The sequence below is a fragment of the Schistocerca cancellata genome, chromosome 5 (assembly GCF_023864275.1).
Source record: "Schistocerca cancellata isolate TAMUIC-IGC-003103 chromosome 5, iqSchCanc2.1, whole genome shotgun sequence".
Lineage (NCBI taxonomy): Eukaryota > Metazoa > Arthropoda > Insecta > Orthoptera > Acrididae > Schistocerca > Schistocerca cancellata.
In genome coordinates this window covers 383,627,164-383,650,906 of record NC_064630.1, presented here as the reverse complement: position 1 = coordinate 383,650,906, position 23,743 = coordinate 383,627,164, and the positions used below count along the sequence as shown (strand labels likewise).

Sequence of the window (23,743 nt, the reverse complement as noted above, 5' to 3'; positions counted from 1 at the left end):
TGAGTTCGATAGAGGGGTGACAGCAATGGAGGCAGCCAGAAACGTTTGCGTCGTGTATGGGGATAATGCCATTGGGCATAGCACAGCAAGAAAATGGTTCTCTCATTTTAAGGAAGATTAGTGACTGTACGCATTCAGGAAGACTTTCTGGCTTTGATGAAGATTGTTGAAAAGCATTGATTGACAATGAGCCACATCACTGTACTCTAGAACTGGCAAATGTAATGAACTGTGATCATCCCACCATCGTGTGACATTCGTATACAATGAGGAAGGTTCAGAAATCAGATGTATGGGTACCACATGCTCTAAGCCAGAATCATGAAAATCCATAGGTGGCCATAAGTGCATGTCTGCATGCTCATTGTCAATTGGCTCATGAACAACTAACCATTCCTATCCTGTATCATTACTGGTGACGAGCAGTGGTGTCTTGATGCTAACTTATGTAAAAGAAAGGAATGACCGAGGCCAAACAAAGCAGCAGCTCCCCATACGAAGACCTGCGCACATCCCCAAAAGTAATGTGCATTAGGTGAACCCGATGGTGTGTGTATTAAGAATTGCTTTTTTCTGAGGTGTATAACCATCACTGCTGCCATCTATCATCAACAGCTGATGCATCTTGCAGATGCAATCCAATAACAACGGTCAGCAAGACTGCATGAAGGGATGCTATTCCATGATAATGCCCAACCACATTATGCCTGACTGCCAACAAACATTATACAGGTGTTGCTTTAGGAAGTCATTCCGCACCCACCTTACTCACCTGCACCCTCAGATTTTTACCTTTTCCACACACACTGTCAAACACCCTTCAAGAAACTTCCTTTCCAGATGAAAATGCACTCCAAACATGACTAGAGTTCTTTACCTTGAAACCACATGATTTCTACAGTTGCAGAATCAAAAAGTTGCCCAGCATTGGCAGGCTGTTGTAAACAGTGAAGGAAAATATATTATTGATGACTAAAGTCTCTTATGTCTATCTTTTGTTCATTTAAATTATGGAGAAACACTACACTCTTTTGCACCAACCAATAGTTCGTAAGCTATTCATAAGAGTTGCTACCCGTAGCTCTTGTTTACTGGTCCCAACTTTCCTTCCCTTTGAAATAAACTAAAATTTACTTTAACACAACATTACACCCATTATAGTTACTAGCAGGTGGGCAGTGCGAGGAGAGTAAGCACTAATGGTACAAATTGTTTTGACTTGTAACAACTAATACAGATTCATTGTAGGGAGCCCAAAGCTAAAAGTTCCACACAATGGTTGTAAACACTACTTACCAACACCATGCCTACACATTTTTATATCAATTTCACAATATAGAGGTCTGTACAAGGGAGATGAACTTGTAGACAGTATTCTAGAAATGGAAGTGGACGTTGGTGGAGAGGAGATAGGAGGCATGATACTAAGAAAAGAATTTGACCGGGCACTGAAAGGCGTAAGTCAAAACAAGGCCCCGGGAGTAGAAAAATTCTGTCAGATCTACTGATAGCCTTGGGAGAGCCAGCCAGGACAAAACTATAAGTCTGATGTGGAAGATGTTGTGACTTGGCAAGACAGCCAAGCCACTATGACCGGTAGCCGAAAGGCATGCGTTTAAGCTCACGCAGGCTGGCGTGAGGTCTGGAACAGTTAAGGGAATTTATAGTAGCAAAGAACGTAACTGATGGAATACTTAACTATGCTAACTATCGTCTCGGCAAATGAGAGCGTAATTTGTCAGTGAACCATCTCTAGCAAAGTCGGCTGTACAACTGGGGCGAGTGCTAGGAAGTCTCTCTCTAGACCTGCCGTGTGGCGGCGCTCGCTCTGCAGTCACTGACAGTGGCGACACACGGGTCCGACGTATACTAGCGGACCGCGGCCGATTTAAAGGCTACCACCTAGCAAGTGTGGTGTCTGGTGGTGACACCACAGAAGATATATGAGACAGGCAAAATACTAACTTCACTAATCCTCACTATATCTAACTTTAACCTAGCCATACCCTTTTTCAAAAATTTTCTGACCTGCCTTCCAACTAAGGGATGTGATATTGCACACTCCGATCCGTTGAAAGCCAGTTTCGTTTCTCCTGATGACGACGTCCTCCTCAGTAGTCCCCGCCCGCAGATCCGAAAAGAGGACCATTTTATCCCCAGAATATTTTACCCAGGAGGACGCCATCATCATTTAACCATACAGTAAAGCTGCATACCCTTGGAAAAAATTACAGCTGTAGTTTCCCCTAGCTTTCAGCCATTCACAGTTCCAGCACTGCAAGGGAGTTTTGGTTAATGTTACAAGGCCAGATCAGTCGATCATCCAGACTACTACCACTGCAACTACTGAAAAGGCCGCTGCCCCTCTTCAGGAACCACACGTTTGTCTGGCTTGTCAGCAGACACTCATCTGATGTGGTTGCACCTACAGTACAGCTATATGTATCGCTTCCTCCCCATCACCGGCAAGGTCCATGGTTCATGAGAAGGTACTGAATAGAATTGGGAGAAAAGTTTGTGACACAACCTAATTAGATGAAGGGATCAGTCATTAAGGTGCATTGTGAGGCATCAAATGATCACCAATTTCATATTGAAGGGAAGTGGTGAGTGGAGGGGGGGGGGGGGGGGAATCATAGCCGAGACCAAGAGATGAATATAGTAAACAGATTCAGACGGATGTAGGTTGCAGTAGTTTGTTGGAGAAGAAGGGCCTGCACAAGACAGCAGCACAGAGAGCTGCAAAGAACCAGTCTTCGGACTGAAGAAGAAGATGATGATAATGATAATGATGACGATGACGTTCCCCGTGAACATTTCCATTAAATGTAAATGGTGGGAAATTTATAATTCTTCTATCACAGATGTGGGTGTGAATTGACATTGTGAACGTATGATATTTGAAAGGACCAATAAGAATGTTGTAACTGTCGGAAAAACATTAATTCCAGAAATGTTGAAATGAAATGGGAGCTAGATGGTATCTAATGACACCAAGATCTTTGACATCAGATGTGACAGATATCTCGTCCTTGATTGTTTTGGCATTTGTGGGTCTACTGAAAAGGATTGTAATATCTAGATAAATGATAATAAAAGGTAAATTGATACATAAAAAATCAACACACAGAATGGTGGCAGGATAACACACGTTCAAAAAGGTTTAACTTATACAAGCTTTTGGAGCCAGTGTCTTCTTCTGGCAGAAGAGTTAAAGGGGAAGGAAGAGGGGCTGGAGAGGTTTAGGGAAAGGGATACAGTTCAAAAAAGTCATCCAGAACCATTCTTTAGGGGATACTTACCAGGCAGGATGAGAAGGAAAGGTCCCTGCGAGATTTTATGAAAGAGTGGAAGAAAATGAATATAGGAATTGAAAATTGGGGAATTTTACTTAATGATTGGTTTTTTCCTTCTTTTCTTTTTAATGTTTACTTGACGGGAAGACTTTCAAAAATTCACAGTGGGAACTGCCTACTGTTGATGTACTGTTGCAAGACACAGTATTTGTCTTAAATCAATAGGTTTGGGAGTTAGTACATGGCTCAAACCATTGTTTAGTTTGTCTTCTTAGTGCACTAGATGAAAGTATGTTAGTAAGATATGGGGAAATACAAAGTGTGTGCATTGAATGCTCTTAAGTCTTGTAAAAATTTAACTTAGGGGAAAAGTGCTAGCTAGACTACAAACATAATTTAATATATTAAAAATAAATATCACCACCACTTGTAAAGGAAGTCTCCAGAGAGGGAAATATTTGGAAGCATCTGCCTCTTCAGAATCACTAAGTATGAGAAAAGGAAGCACATGGTGTTAGATGGTTTGCCGTTATTAAGTGCTTGAAAAACTTTTCAGGTTGTAGTGCTTAATGGGGAGAGGGGGGTGGGGCAGACAAATATTCTGGTGTCAGAAACACTGTGACATCTAACTGCTTCATATACTATGAAATCTCCTGCTGGTAGGAGTGTTGCTGTGATCGCGATGTGCTGAGGCTTGGCGGTGGAAACTATCTTAATGCAGCAAATTGCTAATTACAGCATTTGAAAAAGCTGTGTGATCTCAAGTCTGTATTGAATGCAAATGAGGGTATTTCTCATTAGTCATTTGTTATACAAGTTAATTAAATTTCCTGCTACACATATACTAGAGCACCTGCTCCACAACAGAAAGCCATCATAGTAAGAACACAATTCAGTCATGCGTAACAAATCGGTTATATTTATATTTATGGGTCATTTATCCTAATTTGTTGTAGGTTTAAAGAAAAATGAGGAATCAAATTCTTTAAAACACTTGATTTATTTTCTCTGAATTACTTCATGGTAGAATGGATGTTTTCTCAAAATGAATCTGGGCAATTATTCATTTGATGCCCAAACAAAAGGCAAATTGTCTCTGCAAAAATCTAACACATCAATTTCCTCAGTGGAATGCATGTGTATGTATTTAGAAGTACTATAAATGATCCTTTGAGGAAGCTTATTTGGGAAACCTGTTAACAGGTTGTGGACACTTTCCAAAATATGTGCAAGTTGCAAACACAAGTTAAAAACAGGATCCAAGAACCAAATAAGTGAAGACAGTGAAAAGCAACACAAATGGCAGAATTTTTACAAATCATGAGCTGCCCCGAGCAAAAGCTATGCTAGCACTAAATCTGCAACACTTCCATGTAGATTTTCAGCGAAAACTGCATCAGTCTGTGACTCGGTGCCTCTCTCTTTTAATGTGAGCTCTCGGCCGCGTGTTAGCATGCGGACTCCATGACTGATTTCAGGTTCGTCTCCACTCCCAAAAAACTATGGCTTGTAGGGGAGGATTTACAACTTTTGCCACAGTGATGACTAAGAATTCTTCTCAACCCACTGAAATGCACGGGAAGCCTGCCAAAAGTTCTCCCCTGTTGCTTAAGTATGCCTATTAACTGAGCAAAGGTTGTTACACTGTATACTCTGTGTCGCCAATCATTGATTCAGACATTTACGATACAGTGCCTATGCACAAGGCCTTTCTGATTGGGTGACATCATCTGAAATTTTCCCACACTAAGCATGGCACAGTGTCAGTGTTGTGTATTTGCAACCAACAATAGTAAATGCAGAGTCGTCACACCAGAAACGCTCGGGAGCTATGGTCACCCTCCTACCTTCCCAGACGGTGCCGCTGCACGGACAACAGAAACAGGTCAGCATGTGGCCTCAACGTTAACGCGAACCAGCAGTCCACCAGGGAAGAGCTTGAACTGTCCCGTATTTATGGTACTGCTACCATGCAGGTTCATCACTGTACCCTCTGAGGCTTGCCTCAGTGAAGGGAAATTCCCACCTCTGGAGACATGAGCCATGCGTTAAACAAAACAGACAGCAATGGTAATAGTGCGCTTACGATAATGAAACAATAATACGTTGATTTCGTCTTGAATCTACACGTTATGTTAATTTGTGGTCATGAATTTCTGTGGAAAAAATGTATATTAGGCTCCTTGTTAGAAGTGTCAAGAAATAAAGTATTTTTGTTTTATCTTAATTTTTGTAAATGGTATGGCCCTTTGAAAAATGTATATTTTGCAAATACCTCTTAAAATGGTAGAGAACAAAAATAATGACGAATAAATCAAAAGTACTGGAGACCTGGTAGATGTTTTGCGTGAAAGCTCCCTCTTAGTGTGTTGAAATTTAGTGGACACCTGCACACTAATGAGCTTCCTTTAACTTACAATTTTAAGACGAAAAAACTAAATATAAATTAATTTTTCCGCTTAGAATTTTTTTTTCTAGTTTAGTATGTCACAGAACGCTGTCTTTTCTGTCGTATTACTAGATACAGCTGATGTAATTGTAAACAGTATCTTCTCCGCTCCAGCTATCTGTATTACGTAAACATTTATCACTACGAATGTAAAAAATTGCATTTTTTGCAAGTTTTTTATGAATTATTTACTCGAAAACCCCCATCCGAAAACTTTGAGAATTATACAAAATATTGTTTGGTTAATAGGTTAGTAATCAGTGCAAATACAGTGGGCAGTATTTTTTTGCGCTAAGTGTTACAAAAATTTTTCAACATTCTGTGTATTTTGCATCACTGAATTTCTAGTGTAAAATATGTCTGTTGGTAACAATGATCCCAGCTCTCTTCTGTTTATAACAAATGAGTGAGAAGTTGCACATCTAGTTTTGTGTTTGATTTGAACTTTTTGTTAGATACAATATCAATGAGGAAATACAATAGTGAAAGAGTGAGGTTATGTGGACTACGAAAAAAGGCACAAGAAGGTGGTGGATAAGAAAAGTGAAAAACACTTCAGTTGTTGGAAATCTGTCGTAGGTATTGCAGAAGTATCTCGATCCTCAAGTAACGGTATTAGCATCACATCCATTGTGCAGGAATTGCTACACTTGCTACAAGAAAAATTTAGTGACAACCCACCTTAACGAGCACCTTCACCCAAATGTGAAACTGAAGAAGACATTGCAGATTTTATATTCCTGGGTGTGAAGTTGTTGATGCATTGAGTGTTAGCATTTCTGCTGTAGCCCATACTATATCCCCCCTTAAACATCCACGAAAGGTAAGAAGCACAAGAAGAAAACAGTATCTAAAAATAAAAGTGGAAGAAATTGAAACAAGTTTTACACAAGCAACATCTTCAAAACTTTGTGAAGTGTATAATATGCATGCACTTGGTGCAGAAACTGAAGATAATGATATGTGAATGAAATGTGATGTGTGGTTTCAAAACCTAAATACTACTATCTTAGCAACCACTTTCACTTGAGAGGGTACAGTTGCTGACACTGATACCAGGTAGCTACTCTAAGCAGCAGATACAGAAATACACACCCACTTCCTCACATTTGATTTCTGAAGCTTGTAAAATAAAGAATGAGAACGGTATTTGGGCATGCCCAGATTCTTACTGTGGGCATTTGTTGCAAGATGATATGCCTATTGTTGCTGTGGATTATTACCTAAGTGATGATAGATTGCAGTGGCCAAAGTCTTAACCAGGCTGATGTTTACCTCTGTTATTGAAAGTGGCAAAAAAGTTAAAAAAGATAAATGGCAAGATCAATAAGAGAAGTATATCTCCTAATGAAAAAGGAGAAACCAAATTTAAAAATTGACCTCACGAACTTCTACTCCTTATGATCAAAATGTGTTAAATGCCAGCCAGTGAAAGAATTATGCACATGTATTTACTGCACTAATTTGAATCTTGTCTGTTTCGCTATAACCAGTGACACAGGAAAGAAGTGTACAGAGATGGACCTGATGCTTTTGTGCATATGTCAAGAGTTGCAAGATAAATTTTGATTACAAGAGTGTGCAATGTGTCCTGGTGCTGAAGTGATAACTGTTGAAGCATTACACCTTCAGGATACTGACCATGAAGTAACCTGTGCATTGTGGGAGGGAGGAGAGTTGGTAAAGAAGACAGTAGAGCAAGAGAAGTTTGTTACACAAGTTAGGCATTGAGTCATGAAAGGAATAGCTCATAATCATATCTGGAGGATTCAGACACATTAGTTCTTCATTTTGACTTTGCAGAGAACTGGTTTGTTGCTTTGCAGAACGAAATGCAAAGTTACCCTTTCATGCATCACAGGTATCAATCCTCACATGTTTTTCTCACTTTCTTGAAACATCGCATCATTTTGCTTTGTCAGTGATGATCTCATTCATTACAGTGCACATGCATGCTATGCTGTCAGCAGATAATTGATGACAGCATCTAGAGCCCATGCATTTCCTAAACATATATATGTGACTGATGGTGCAGCATCTCATTTAAAAAACTACTTTCAGCTTGGTCAACACTAGTACAGGAATTAAAACAAAAAATGGATATTTTCAGTAACAGATCATGGAGAAAGTGTGTGTGGTGGAGTAGGAGGTCTCTGTAAACATCTTGTTTAAAGATTTAATCTCCAGCATGAAGCTATTGATTCTATAAGAGATGATACTGGATTTGTACAGTCCATATCAACAGTAGTAACACATGAAACTCTTTAATTATAAATGAAAGTACATTAATGTAATTCCATTTAAAAAAGAGAGAAGAGTGGTCTGCTATGAAGCCCATGGTATGAATTCAATCAAGTCAGTACTGGCTTGCATCCTGGAGTAACACAACATTGCAGGAACAGTTCTCCACAAAATGCAGCCTGTTACTGTGTGTGAAATGCATAGACCATAGTATACATTAGAAGACTTTGTAGTGAGCCACTTCATTTCTTGTGTTTATGACAATTAATAGTGGGTAGGACAGATAATTAGTCTCTCTCATGAGCTGCAAGATATAACTATCTCCTGTATAACACCTCGTGGTCCTGCTAATGCTTTCGAATGGTAATCATCAGGAGATCAGTGTGCAGTTTCCATTTCTCAAGTACTGCTGTTGTTGGGTCATCCTAGTCCGTGTGCAAATTCAGGAAGCGGATGGTGGAAAAATAAGTGAACTCTTTTCAACAGTGCAGTGTTGGTTGTAACATTGTAGGCAATTTTAACTTATGGAAAGTCATGAGGAAGTAAAATCATCACAGTAGAAAATAATAATTTGTGAATAATATTACAAAAAGAAAAATGGGTATAAATATCCTATATCTCATTTTTGTTATAAAATGCTTTCAAACAAGATTAGTAATTGTTTTCCCACTCAACTACAATGTTATGAAGTAATTATTTTGACTCATAACTACCAGTTTTGTATGACATTTACTTAAAATCAGCAGTCAGTTTAAATATTTAAGGGGTTCCAAGGTTTTGTGACCTTGAGAGTAGAGCTAAGTGTACCTAAAAATTTCTCACATTTTGTACAGACAAGTATTGCCCACTCTGATTGTACATTCCCTGAGTACAATGCCCATCTAACATACCATGATATTTTTAGATCATTTAGGATGGGGGTTTCTAAATAACCAAAAACTTTCAGATTCTTTCATCTTTATGTACAGTTATTTTTACAGTTGAAGAATTTCATCCATTAATGCCGTAGCTGATAGCAGTCCTTCCACTTTTTTTTTTTTTTTAGGCAGTTAACATCCTGTGACCATTCATACTTTCAAAACATAATTTTGAAATTTGCAAAAAGTTACAAATTTTCATAGTTTATTTTTCCAAAAAAAGTGAATAGTAGATCAGAAGAGTGTGTGTCTTAATCGTGTCTCACAGTATTGGGAACAAAGTGTTTATTGAAAATAAATTCAGGTCTTTCACTTTTGGTTTCTTTATTACAATTTTTCCTTTTGTTGTGACATTTTCACAAATACTCTCATTTAGAAAAGTCTGTAACGTTTTAACAAATCCTCAGAAAATCAAGATATTGTAGCTCTGGAGAGGCATCAGGTGGGACATCAACTTTTTTTTTTTTTTCAACCTTTGAAATAATGACTATATGGAGATTATTATGATGATAAGATATGGCACTTATTATGCAATATATGGCTGTTGCTTCTGAAATCGCCATCGTATTGTAGTGATGGCTAGTTCAGATGCCAGTCCCAATTTTTTCAGCAACGTGAAACTGTTCGTAATAAAAGATCCTAGGTGTGGCCAAGACTAGTTTTAATTAAATGATGGAAATGTAATTAATTCAATTATTGTCTTGCATAACTGTTACAAATTTTGTTATACAGTGTTGGCATCACTTAGCTTTGGTATAGAATTACTTTCAGCTTTAGACATTGGTGTTAGTACTAATAATTGTAGAAAACAGTTTCGTAACATTTGACTATCTGACATAATATTTTTATTTTTTACAGATTCCTAACAGAGTGTCGTGAAGAGTACAGGTACAACTTGGAAGCTGTAGATTGTCTTATTCGGTCACATCTTGTGAACCTGCAACAGTATGATTTACATTTGGCACATTCAATGGAAGGAGGACTGAATTACATGGCAGTAGCATTTGCGATGCAGCTAGTTCAACTGTATTTAATAGATGAAAGACTGAATGGTATAGTGTCTGAAGGCGATTTTTGCAATACTGTTGAAATGCTTGCGAGGATTGCAACACACTCTAGACAGCCACCTGAAGGGTAAGAAGTGTGCTATTAGTTTGTTTTAACATAAAGCAGTGTAATTGCAAACACATTCTTGATCAGAAGTAACTAGTGTCATTTTGTCTGTATAAGTCTGTTATGTATCTCTTTGTGCTGACAAGCTTAAGGTTTACAATTTAATTTCACGTTGTGTTTTACACTTGAGTTGTTGCAAATGTGGCTCTGTTTGTGACACAAGAGACTGCCCTTTGTCATTATTTTAGCTGCAACTGTCTTTAAGTCCTTGTCACAAGATCATGATTTATCCACTCACAAACAATTGGATTATGTATTTTTCCTGTGTAGTACACCATTTCATAGCAATGATAGAGGTCAAGTGTTGTGGCCTGGACCCCATGAGACATTGAAAATTTTGTTGAGCTATCTTACTCCATGACTGCTCAAATGCTGCCCATACCACAAAAGAGAAATTGCTCAGAGCTCGGTCCAGTGCTTGCACATCTTGTTTGAATGTCTCGGCTGTGATCAGTGGGATTGAATTTAAGATACCTGAGAGGCCAAATGAGCACCCTGATGCCTATGAAATATTCCTCATACTGTTACAGTGTTATTTGTTAGTTAATAGTATGCTGCAGTATATTACAGAAGTTGCTACTCACATGCAGGGTGCTATAGGTGAACAAATGGAAGCAAATAGTTCAAGAGAAGGTTCAGTTATTTTATGCTAGTGAAAGATGATAGCAGACAAATCAGAGATGCCATTTCATACTCTGTACTCTAACCCTCATGCAAGACACTGACACACCTACTGGAATGGTCCCCTGGTTACAAGTGGTATTCATTGTCTCTGAAAGAGAACTTGAGCTAGAAGATTTGGCAAACCTTATCATGTGAGACTTCCACGAATGCGTCTGATTGTCAGCTTAAATGTAGGGTGGACACAGATGTTCCCCATGCGCACGTACACACACACACACACACACACACACACACACACACACACACACACACATACTCAATTGTTTAAGAATGATGGACAGAATCAATGTGCAAATACAGCATAAAGATCATTTACAAACTGACCAAGAAACTCAAAGAATATCTCAGATTGACAGAGGACAAAAAGAACTCCTTTGCAATTTTGGAAATGTACTGCAGACCCAGTACATGTGGGAGAAGTCTACGTGGGAATGACGTAACAGTCCATCAACACCAGGATCACTGAACATAAACTGTATAGCAGGCTTGAGATAGGTGGGGAAAATGACTATGGTGGAGCACACATTGTGCAAGATTGACCATATAATAAAATTTTCAGACATGGAAGGTATTGCTGTGAAGAACTACCACACCTACTTCTTCAGGAAACCTTAGAGTTCCACAAACGTGACAATAGCTTCAACAAGAGAGAGGAAAGCCTCAGGCTAAAGGATGCTGGACTCTTGTGTTGCAGTGAATGAGTATTGCAGGTAGCAAGAGGAGAAATAAGAAATGGCCAGGAAAAGACCTTGGATGTTGGTACGACAGTTAAACATAATCTTAGGTCACAAGCTCGACGGAAGTCTACCACCAGCAGTAAAGGGTGATGTTTTGACACTTGGGCTGGCAAAACGTTGGCCGAAGAACCCGAAACAGAAGCCAGCAAGTAATATGTCAACAAGTGGTTCTGAAAGCCACAACACTTTAAAGACAGTCACTCTGCTTACGAGTAGTACTTTGACAACTTCTTGCTGCACTATCCCTTCATTTTGGAAAAAAAAAAACTAATCTGATTTTAAGGTTTTCCTCTTGCTCATACCCACAGGTGCACTATTTCAGAAAACAGATAGTGAAAGGGGTAAAGCCAACAACTTGCTGTATAGTTCAGACGTTGAGCTGTCGATAAATGCGTAAATGAGACAAAGGGCATAAATAGCGCTCTCTCTCTCTCTCTCTCTCTCTCTCTCTCTCTCACACACACACACACACACACACACACACACACACACACACACACACACTCTCTGCCCCAGCTGATTAAATTGTGCCTGCACATGGAATTAGGCAAGTTACTACTTTACTCCTTCCATTATTTATAGCCTACCAAAGACATTGTTACCCAATGTGAGAAAGCTTCTCATATGGAGTGGAATCCACAGAGACTGTACAATGAATTTTTAATCACTATAGACAACCTTTGCAGCTTCTTATATACCAGTATTTATATTTGTGAATTGTTGTGATATGAAGCGCTCAACGTGTAAAGTTGGTAAAATAGTTCAGCATAGGTATGAAAAGCCAATTTAGTGCCCCAGAGTACAGTATTAATGACTATGATTACAGTTTAAAACACGAGGTATTTGAGAAAAATTAGGGCATGCTATTAAAGAATGTTAGCCTTGCATTGAAGTACACAGCAGAAGAAAACTTGGTCGAAACTAGTGTTGCAAGTAGCAGTGGGTTGTAAAAATAGGTTGTCTAGTCATTGAGAACTTGTTGTTTATGCAGTAGTTCCATGGTATGTGTCACAAATACCCTATAGCATAATGCCCAAAGACAATGGGCAGAGAAGTTTTGTGAATGGAAGCCCTGTGGAAAGGCTCTTACTTTGTTCTAATGATTCAAAGTTGAGCATGGGAAGCTACAACCAACAAACTAACATCTGGAGTGTTCACACAAAGCTAGAAAAATTACTTTTCGTTGCATAGCATTAGGTCATTCATTCTGATAAACCTTCAACTCCTTGACATTGTGCTTCCTATTACACTTAATGTTTACATTTTCTTTCATTCACCAAGGCATGAGATAGAACTTCAAGATCGTACCCTACCTTTTTCATCTTAGAAAAGGTTTTGTGCATAATTAATTCTGTCTGTCTCTCTCTCTGTGTGTGTGTGTGTGTGTGTGTGTGTGTGTGTGTGTGTGTGTGTGAGAGAGAGAGAGAGAGAAATGACATTAACAGGTATATTTGATGAAAGAAATATTTTCAGTAGTTGTCAAGTGCTTATTTATATTGACAGTTTATTTTGACTAAATTCAAACGATTATTTCTAGACTTACTACCCTAATTGATTTGCTACGGGCAAATCATGACCCAGCCATGCTGGTAGACAGAGCTCAAGGAGGACCTACTGCATACATACATTCAGGAATTCTTCAAGTGAGAGTAAGTTGCTAAAATAGACATTTTACTTAATGATAATCAAATAGAATGGTTCAGTTATTTGGGGATACTATTACTCTTCTCATATTTGTCATTTGAAATTACACCTGAATGTCTTTGTTTATCTGTAGTTTAGGCATTGTCTGTGTATCATCTAAATAAGTGTATAATGCAGCAACTGCTTAACCACGTTTTCTGACGTTTCTTTGTAATGTGCCTCATTGGACGCATCTACTATGGATAAGAACAGTTTCCAATTTTTGGCAAAATATGTTACCGCTGTTGTGCATTACACTCACTTGTGTGATATAAACAAGTTTTGTGTAATATAAATAAGTTTTTTAACTCTTTATTGTGAGAACAAATAGCAGTAAGTGTAATTGTGTTGCAACACTTCATGACTTTGAAATGAATATGAGATAAAACTGTGTGCATTATAGAAGACGAGAACAGAAGTTTGCTAAACAGTATATTTCCAATTATTTCTTTTACACTTAGCTGTGTAGCTGTATGTTGCTAGATTATATTAGGAAGTATTTCATCCTCCCAAAGACCAGAATTCTTTGCTGTATTGAACATTTGTATTATGGCAGTAACACGTAAATGCTGGGTAATTACCAGAAATTTAGTATTTTGATCAGTGCAATTAGAAAGAGATGATTTGTTCCTACTTATATTTTATTTCATGGTAGATCTCTCAAAAATATCAGTGGAAACATGCAAGTTCAGTGTTCTCACATGGCCCTTCCAGCTCAGTTTTGAAGAGTACCTACAGACTGTAATTATTTTTACTTTGATGTGTCACAATCTGGAAGTCCATGTAGTTGATTATAAAATCTTGATTCATTATTATACTATTCATGAAATAACAAGGGCTATCAGTAAAGTGACCTCCATTTAGGCCATAACTAAGATACTAGAATATTCAAAGCAAATCTATTAGAAAGGTCTTAAACTACACTTTATATTACTTCTCTACATAATCACCATTCAGATTTAAGGATTTATCATTTCTCTTAATGAGAGTTAACAAATTCCCCCTGCGTACAGTTCTGCCACCTGGTATTGCAACCCACCTGTGAAAGCTTCTTAAGTTTTTTGATTTAGTACATGGGAGCAAAGCTACTTTTACACAGGCATGAAGAGGTGGAAATCACATGAATAAAAGTCTGAACTGTAGGGTGGATGTTCAAAAATGTCCTAGTTGAACTGACAAAACAATTTTTGTATTTGTTGGGCAAGTGTGGTTGAGCATTATTAGGTATGGCTGTGGCAGTCAAAACAGCATCACTTGTTTTGAATGGCTCCATAGTTTTCTTAATATATCAAAGCGGACTTCAAAATTTATTATCCTTCAATGTTCAATAAACTCCACAAATAAGATAGATTTAACATCCTAAAGAATGACTACCATTTCATCTCTTGTGCGGTTCTCAGATTGAGTTTGGAGAGCTAGTGAGCTTAGAATTCGAGGTATCCTAACTGTTTGGTTATTATCTCATACAAAACTCAGAAACTGCCTGACAGTTGAGCTATTGTGAAATGCCAGTTTTCAAAGTGAGTGTCAACAGCTTTGAATTTTTTTTCCCCCTACTTAGAAATGTATTAGACAATGGATTTCACCTTCACTGGGATTTCCAGATGCAGTATTGATCTTGAATATCTACTGTAAGTGAACTAGAAACAATGTGGCTCTCTTTGTATTTCAGCTTTAAGCAGACAGACATATTATGTGTGTCAATGTTGCTACTGTTCCACTTGCCACATTGCATCTTATGATGCACGGAAGTAGAGGTTATTTTATAGATAGCCCTCATATGTGTGTATAGAGACAGAGATAATAGTAATAACTATAATAATAAGAATCTATGATACTGTGAAATTTCAAAGAAAGCATTACATTTCCAATAGTCTCAACCACTTTTACAGGCGCGGGAATTTGATGACCCTCCGGGGCTCTTGGAGAAAACAGAGTATTTGCTGAGAGACTGGGTCCAAATTTATCACTCTCCAAATGCTGCCAGAGACCCAACACGAGCTTTCAGCATGTTTGTGCAGCAGGTAAGGGAACAAATGAATAATCAGTTTTCACTATAGATTTTGTATTAATAGTTGCAGCACATAGTAAAAGAAGAAAGTCATTTTTAGACCAATATACCAGCATTTAGTAAACAGTGGGAAATCTAAGATGAAATGATGACACTATTATGATAAGGATAAATTGCTACTCAACAGTGACATCCATCTGTTCAGATTCTGCAAGTCTTTAATCCTCACCAACCTAGTCCTGCAAAACCATGGTAATCAGGCCCATATCTTGCAGTACCACCTCCTCCATCCATATAAATCTCTTTCTGTGCAGTCCCAAATTCCTTGATCCCGTCTCTCATATTGATACTCATGCTCTCCAGGAGCTAGAGCAGCATGCACAATGCCACCTCACAAAACTATCCAACCTGTTCACTTCCTACTCCCGTTTCGGACCACCACTACCCACTACCTCTACAACAGCCTCCAAATGTCCCCCACATTACCTCATAGCTGACAAACCCTGCCTTGCAGACCTACTAGATTTACCCTACCCTCAAAATCTTCCTCCCGTCACCTTACAGAAAGAACCCAAACAGATTCAAAATACACTCATGAACCTTTCCTCCAAAAGCCTGAGCTCTATAAAATATCACTCCCTTCCTTTCCAAAGGCCTTACATTTTGCCCCACTCCCCAAATTTTCACGCTGAACTTGTTAAAGACCTTCTCTCCTTCGCCCAGTCCCTGCAGTGGAAACACTTTTTTGGCCACCAATCCTACCAGTGAGATCTGACCTAAAACCAATGGTGAACCCTGCCTGACTCAGTTCACTAGTACTTTCGGCTGTGATCCACACCCACTGCTCCCTAGTCACTCCCTGTTAACTTTCTAGAATTTCTTAACCTCGAACCTTGCCTTACCATCACTCCCCAAATCCCTCAACATGCAAACAAACATAACATCTGCAGAAAGAACTACAATACACCACTTAAAGTTTGATCCTGACCTTAAAATCCTACCTGCTGACAAAGGCTATACCTATGTTGTTTTGAACCGCAAGCACTGCCTGTCAGAAGAACTCGCCAGCTGTCAAATTCGACCACCTCAAAACCCCGCCACACTGACCCCATTCCAGAAATCCAGGATGATCTCCTGCCTCTCATCAAATCCTTGGGCCCATCCCAGAACCTCTCCCCAGAGTCTACCTCTCGCCTCACCCCTACCACTCCCTACACTCCTACTTTCAACATGCTTCCTAAAGTTCACATACCGAATCACCCATGACACCCCATTGTGGCTAGTTACTGTGCCCTTGCTGAGCGAATCCATATTCTCGTAGACAAACATCTTCAGTCTATTAACTGCAACCTACCCTCCTACATAAAGGGTACCAACCATTTTCTCCATTGACTCTCCTCATTTCCTGTTCCTTTACCACATGCTGCCCTGCTTGTTACAGACGATTCCAACTGAAGATTACTAATGCAGATGGCCTATCTGTTATTGAACACAACCTTTCGCAACACCTGATGGATTCCAAACCTACAACCTAATTCCTGGTCTGCATGACAAAGTACATCCTCACCCACAATTACATCTCCTATGAAGGAATCACCTACAGGTATTTCAGTGGACACTCGCATGACACCATCCTATGCTAGCCTGTTCATAGGCCATATAGAGGAATCCCAAACTTCTCATCTGGTCTTGTCGCATCTGTAATGCTGAACAGTCCCTCTCAAAGTATAACAAGGGTCTCGTTGAGGCCTTCACAGACCATAACAACCCTCCCAATCTTGCACAGAAACAGATCTCCCATGCCTTATTTCTCCAGATACCCACCACCTCTCAAAATCCCACCATCCGGCCAGAGGAGCATACCCCATGTGACTGTACCACCAAGGACTGGAGCAACTGAAATCATTCTCAACCAGGGTTTCAACTACCTCTTCGCATGCCCTGAAATGAGGAGTGTCCTGCCCCTTATCCACATCACCCCTCTCAAAGTGGTATTCCATCGCCAACTGAACTTGCACAATATCTTCGTCCATCCCTACACAACCCCTGCCCCCAACCCCTTGCCTCCTGTCTCATATCCCTGTAATAGACCTAGATGAAAGACATGTCCTATACATTCTCCCACCACCACATACTCCAATCCAGGCACAAGTATCACATGCCCCATCAAAGGCAGTGCTACCTGTGAAATCAGCCATGTGATCTACAAGCTATGCTGCAGGCACTGTGCTCCATTCTATGTGGGCATGACAACCAACAAGTTTTCTGTCTGCGTTAATGGCAACTAAGAAACTGTGACCAAGAAATAGCTGGCCACCCAGAAGCTGAACACGCTGACCATCACATTTTTAATGTTAATGACTGCTTCACAGCTTGTACCATCTGGATCCTTTCTACCAGCACCAGCTTTTCTGAACTGCACGGGTGGGAACTCTCCCTGCAATTATCCTATGTTCCCGTAACCTTCCTTGCCTCAACCTTCAGTAGTCATCGCCCTTCATCCACCAATTCCTTCCCTTTTCCCACTCCGCAGCCTTCTGTTAAAAAAAAACACACACACACACACACACACACACACACACACACACACACACACACACACACAAACAAACAATCCTTTTTACTTCTCTCCTTTCCCCCACCACCACCCCGCCCTATGTCTAACCTCTTGACCACACCTGGCTGCCCTACCCTTTCTCCACCTAGTTCCTGTATGCTCCCACAAACAGCACTTTACTGTTCCCTCGCCACCCAGATTGCTTTTCCCATCATGTGCAGTTGCTCGCAGTCTGGCCTCGCATTTTTGACTGTGGGGGGGATTAGTAGTCTATTTCAGCAGAGGGCCTTCGGGCCGAAACCTTTCGTGTTTAGTAGTACTTTTGTTGTACCTGTCTGTGGCTCAACATCTACATTATACGTTGAGTAGTGGTCTATCCTTTTCTTAATATTGTCGCTGTTTAATAAAGAATATTTGTACACTTTGTTCCTATTTGTGCAAGATTCTTATGTTATACACACCCAGATTTACAATATTTTAATGGATGTATTACATTTCATAACTTCAGTGGAACTTTTAAAGCATATGTAGTCTAAAATTTTCATCCTTTCGGTGTATTTCTAGCATAGTAATTCATCTGTAGACCACCACAAAGGTCAACGTGTGTGGACCTGAACAGTTAAAGGAAATGTATGAAAGTAGTAGGTTTTGTATGCTGTCGTGCAATAAAAGCTTACGACCATGGAAATCAAGGTGTTTAATATTTATTTGATATACAGTTGAAACCAGATATGACGACATCTAAGGGACCAGCAGTTTATGGTCGTTGTATCAGATAGTTCCACAAAGCTGGTGTTTGCTTCGTGTTTTTGGTAAAAAAAAAAATCTTTAAATTTTAGGCTGCCAGAGAGTTCAAATGGCAAAAAGTAGCAGAAATGCAGTATACCTACAGTATTTATAACATTGTATTTGTGGAGAAGGTCAGAAGACTAATTTTTCTTATGTTTATACAATACGTATAGCAGAAACATGCCACAAAATATGAAACAAACCTTTACTAAGTGGAACATATTATAAAAAGGATAGTTGCTACTCACCATATAAGGAAGATGCTGAGTGGTGTATAGGCACAACAAAAAGACTGTCGGAAAGTGAACTTTTGACCAGTAATGCCTTTGTCAAAAATAGATCTCACACACACACACACACACACACACACACACACACACGAACGCAACTCAAACACACAGGACCACAATATCTGGCAGCTGAGGCCATACTATGCGCAGCAGTGCATGATGGGAGAGCGAACTGGGTGAGGGGTAAGGAGAAGGTGGGGGTGGTAAACTGCAGGGACAAAATGAAGAGAGGGTAGGGCAGCTAGGTGCATTCGGGAAGTCCGACACAGGGTGGTGGAGAGAGGGAGGCAATGGCAAAGGAGAGAAGTAAAAAGACTTGATGTATTGGTAGACTAGAGGGCTATGTAGTTCTGGAATGGGAACTGGGAAAGGGCTAGATGAGTAAAGACAATAACTAACGAATGTTGAGGCCAGGGAGGGTATGGGAACGTATAATATATTGCTGCAGGCAGAGCCCCCCCCCCCTTCCCCCATGCAATTCGGAATAGCTGGTGTCAGTGGGAAGGATCAGACAGCAGAGGCTGTGAAGCAGTGACTGAAATCAAGAATGTCATGTTGAGTGGCGTGCTCAGCTACAGAATGGTCCAGGTTTTTATTGGCCATAGTGTTTCAGTGGTCAGTCATTTGGTCTGACAATTCGTTGGTTGTCGTGCCCATGTAGTATGCTGCAGCTTAGTTTGTAGCTCACATGACTGGTTTCACAGGTAGTCCTGCCTTTGATGGAATAGGTGGTGATTGTGATCAGACTGGAGTAGGTGGTGGTGAGAGGTTGTATGGGACAAATCTTGCATCTAGGTCTACTAAAGAAATATGTATCGCTTCCTCCCCATCACCGGCAAGGTCCATGGTTCATGAGAAGGTACTGAATAGAATTGGGAGAAAAGTTTGTGACACAACCTAATTAGATGAAGGGATCAGTCATTAAGGTGCATTGTGAGGCATCAAATGATCACCAATTTCATATTGAAGGGAAGTGATGAGTGGAGGGGGGGGGGGGGGGAATCATAGCCGAGACCAAGAGATGAATATAGTAAACAGATTCAGACGGATGTAGGTTGCAGTAGTTTGTTGGAGAAGAAGGGCCTGCACAAGACAGCAGCACAGAGAGCTGCAAAGAACCAGTCTTCGGACTGAAGAAGAAGATGATGATAATGATAATGATGACGATGACGTTCCCCGTGAACATTTCCATTAAATGTAAATGGTGGGAAATTTATAATTCTTCTATCACAGATGTGGGTGTGAATTGACATTGTGAACGTATGATATTTGAAAGGACCAATAAGAATGTTGTAACTGTCGGAAAAACATTAATTCCAGAAATGTTGAAATGAAATGGGAGCTAGATGGTATCTAATGACACCAAGATCTTTGACATCAGATGTGACAGATATCTCGTCCTTGATTGTTTTGGCATTTGTGGGTCTACTGAAAAGGATTGTAATATCTAGATAAATGATAATAAAAGGTAAATTGATACATAAAAAATCAACACACAGAATGGTGGCAGGATAACACACAAAGGCCTATACTTTCTCATATATTTCTCTTTAAAATGTTGTACAGATGTGATTACTGTACTTAACACATTGAAAATATCCAACACACATAACCACAAAACATCAGTAACAAATGCACTATTATTCCACTTTGATAAATAACACATATTGGAATTTAAATAATGGAAAATCCAGGATGGAATGTACCAATATTACGAAAAGGAAAGTTGCTACTTATCATATAGCAGAGATGCTGAGTCACAGATAGGCACAAGTCTTTGTGACAGTCTTTTTGTTGTGCCTATCTGCAACTCAGCATGTCCGCTGTATAGTAACAACTTCCCTTTTCATTATATTGTTACATATTGGAATTTAATTTTCTAGGTTTTTTTATAATCACAGTAAAGACAGGGTTGTTCAGTATTTATTCAGTTGCTTTAACTTTAAATTGCAGTACGTAAATGCATACTGCAGTATACTGTCCTACTTAAGTGTATATGTTATCGATGTTTGCTTTTTGTTTGTTTAAGATGTATGTTGCACTTTTCATCTGACAATGCATTTGTTTTAACACTTTGTTATTGTCATTTGTATTAAACTCTTATTTGAAAATGAGAAGTTTTTGTGAAGTTTTTATTGGACTGAAAGCATCATTGAGTGATTTTGTTAATGTTCATGTTCTTCAGTCATATGTGGGCTTTGGATTTGATTTTAACAGGGAAGCTAAAAGAGCTTAGGTCTAACCTGCCACTGCTCGCACCCTAACTAAGTTTATTGTGTAGTATTGCTCTCTGTATATCTAGTAAAGCCAACCAGTGCCCTTAAACAGTGCAAGGAGTCCCTCTATCAGTTTTTTGTTAGACACAATTTCTTCAGATCTAATTATCCCAAAGATTCTGTATCTTTTACTCTCCAATGCCAGGCATTCGAAGATTAGGTGTGATTCAGTTTCTTCACCCTCATCATAGATCCTACATTTAGGGTCCTCTTCAGTTATACCCATTGTGTGTGTGTGTGTGTGTGTGTGTGTGTGTGTGTGTGTTTTTTTGAAATTCCCATGGCCAGTCATCAGTCCAGTCATGAGTTTGATCTCTTTCCTGTTCAATCCCAGGATTACAGAGCTTCTTTCTTCTTTTAAAACACGGCTTGGGCATCATTACCTTAACATGTTTTTGTTTATGGACCGTGGTCCAATATCCTACGTGCTGTTTCCTAAGCCAGTTCCGTAGTTGTCATTTGATCATAGCCTTGGTGATCGTCAGGACAAGCTCTGGTCCAATAAATGGAGTTGTTGCCCCTATCCTAGTCAATCTGTCGGCTTGTTCATTGCCACAGATCCCCGAGTGGCCAGGGACCCAGACTAGGTTTACCCTATTGCTTCCCCCTAGCTCCACCAGAGCCCTGTGGCATTCTGCAACAATCTTAGATCTTGTTGCAGGAGCTGCCAATGATTTCAGGGCTGCCTGGCTGTCTGAATAGATGTAGCATGCTACAATCCTTGTAGCTCCTACACATATTCTCCTCCACACTTGGCCCGATTGCAGTAATTTCAGCTTGGAATACAAAGGCCAGTTTTCCTAGAGAGATGATGCCCTCCAGTCTTGGCTGAACCCCTTACACCTCTGCCCCAACGCCTTGGTCTATTTTCGACCAATCAGTGAACCAAACAATGTCTCCCGTGCAGTGTTGAACTGTTTTTTCTCACTGCTCCCTCCTTCTAATTATTATATTGTAAGGATTGTTGAAGCAGTTGTGAATTATTATATAGTCAGCAGGCATTTCCCCAGCCAATCCTATATTTACCTCACTCACTATCTTAGTGTGTGATTCTGAATATCCGAATGGAGCCTAGTTTTTGCCAGTTTTAAGTCTGTGTGCTCCAGCTGCTGCCTCCACCTTGACCCAAAGGTGTAGTGGAGGTATGTCCAGCATGGCTTCCACTCCAGGGGTTGGTGTGCTGCTAATTCTGCCTGTTTTCTCTACATCTTAGCAAGCTCCTTAGCTGCAACCCGCTGTTCTCCTTTCTTCCACCACACTATGGCCCGGTAGTAAATCCTAGGTCTGACCACTGTGGTGTATATCCAGTGCATACCCCTGGGGCTTGGGCCCCAGTTTTTGCCACAAGCCCTTCTAGTACTCACTAGAGTACTTTTTGCCTTGGAGCAGATGCTCTTAATGTGAGGGGTCAACGTTAGATGAGAAGCTAAGGTGACCCCTAGATATTTCACTATCCCCTTCACAGGTTGAGTTCAATCGGAGAGCTTTAGATTCCAACTTGAGTGTTGAATATGTCTCTTCGTAAATGGCACCACAACAGTCTTCTTAGGATAAACCCTCAGATCCTGTTTCATGCACCAATTTTGCACAATGTTCCAACCTCCTTGTGCCATATTTCTAACTGTGTCAGTAAATTTGCCAAGTATTACTATCACAAGGTCATGTGCGTATCCTTAGCAGAACCATTGTCCAGAATTTAATTCCTCAATGAGTTCGTTCGCTACTAGATTCCACAATAGAGGACAAAACTCCTTGTGTGCAGCCTCTAGTGGTGTTAATTACCATCTTTTCATTCATCATGGTAGCCTCTACCTTCCTTCTGCTAAGCATGGCACTAGTCCACCTGCATATAGTGGTCCCCAGGTCATGCACCTCTGCTGCCCTTACCATGGAATCGAAGGTCGTGTTACTGTGAAGGCCCCCTCGATATCTAGGAAGGTGCAGAGGGCTATTTCTTGGAAGTGAAGTGCTTTCTCCATCTTCCCGATGAGTTGGTGGAGAGCTGTCTCACATGATTTACCTAGTTAATATGTGTGTTGGTTTGAATGTAGAGGGGCCCTATTTAGCCTCCTCTCCCCAACATGTACATTAACCAGTTTTTCCAATGTTTTGAGAATATAGGATGACAGACACATTGGTCTCATATCCTTACCCTTGGTATGATCAATTCTCCCTGGCTTTGGAATCAAAGCAACCTTCACTGCCCTCCAAACATTGGGAATGATTCCTACTGCTAGGCTATCTGTGGACAGCCTGCATATTACTCTTATGAGCTTCTCTCCAGCCTGTTCCATGAGAGCTGGAAAAATTCCATCTGGGCCAGGTGACTTGAACGACTAGAATGTTCCCACCGCCCATTGGATTTTATTAAAGTTCACACACTCCTTGGCTGATTCCCAGTCCTCTCTTCGAGTGCCTGAGAACCATTGTCTCTCCAGGATTACATTCTGGTCTGTGTTGTCTGGCAGAGCATATTGAGGAAAGTGACTTTTGAGGAGCTGCTACAGCATCTCATGTGCTGTCTTTGTATATTCCCCATCCTCCTTCCTCAACATTCCTCCTGGATTGTTGGTACTCTAGTGAAAATCTTGTGAAGTCTGACTTTTGCAGCCGTGCTCTCCACTTCCTCATGGAATGCCT

At 40.1% G+C, this 23,743-nt stretch overlaps 1 protein-coding gene across 7 annotated transcripts in view; it reads left to right on the top strand.

Annotated features, from left to right (window-relative positions):
• Positions 1-23,743, top strand: part of LOC126188968 (CCR4-NOT transcription complex subunit 1) — a 130,015-nt gene that overhangs the window by 82,246 nt on the left and 24,026 nt on the right. For 5 of the 7 annotated variants that reach the window (XM_049930737.1, XM_049930733.1, XM_049930735.1 and 2 more), the window contains exons 31-33: positions 9,762-10,037; positions 13,035-13,146; positions 15,055-15,204. In XM_049930737.1, coding sequence (XP_049786694.1) covers positions 9,762-10,037; positions 13,035-13,146; positions 15,055-15,204 — 538 coding nt within the window. The remainder of the gene's footprint in view (positions 1-9,761; positions 10,038-13,034; positions 13,147-15,054; positions 15,205-23,743) is intronic. The other 2 variants (XM_049930738.1, XM_049930736.1) reach the window with 1 other exon arrangement.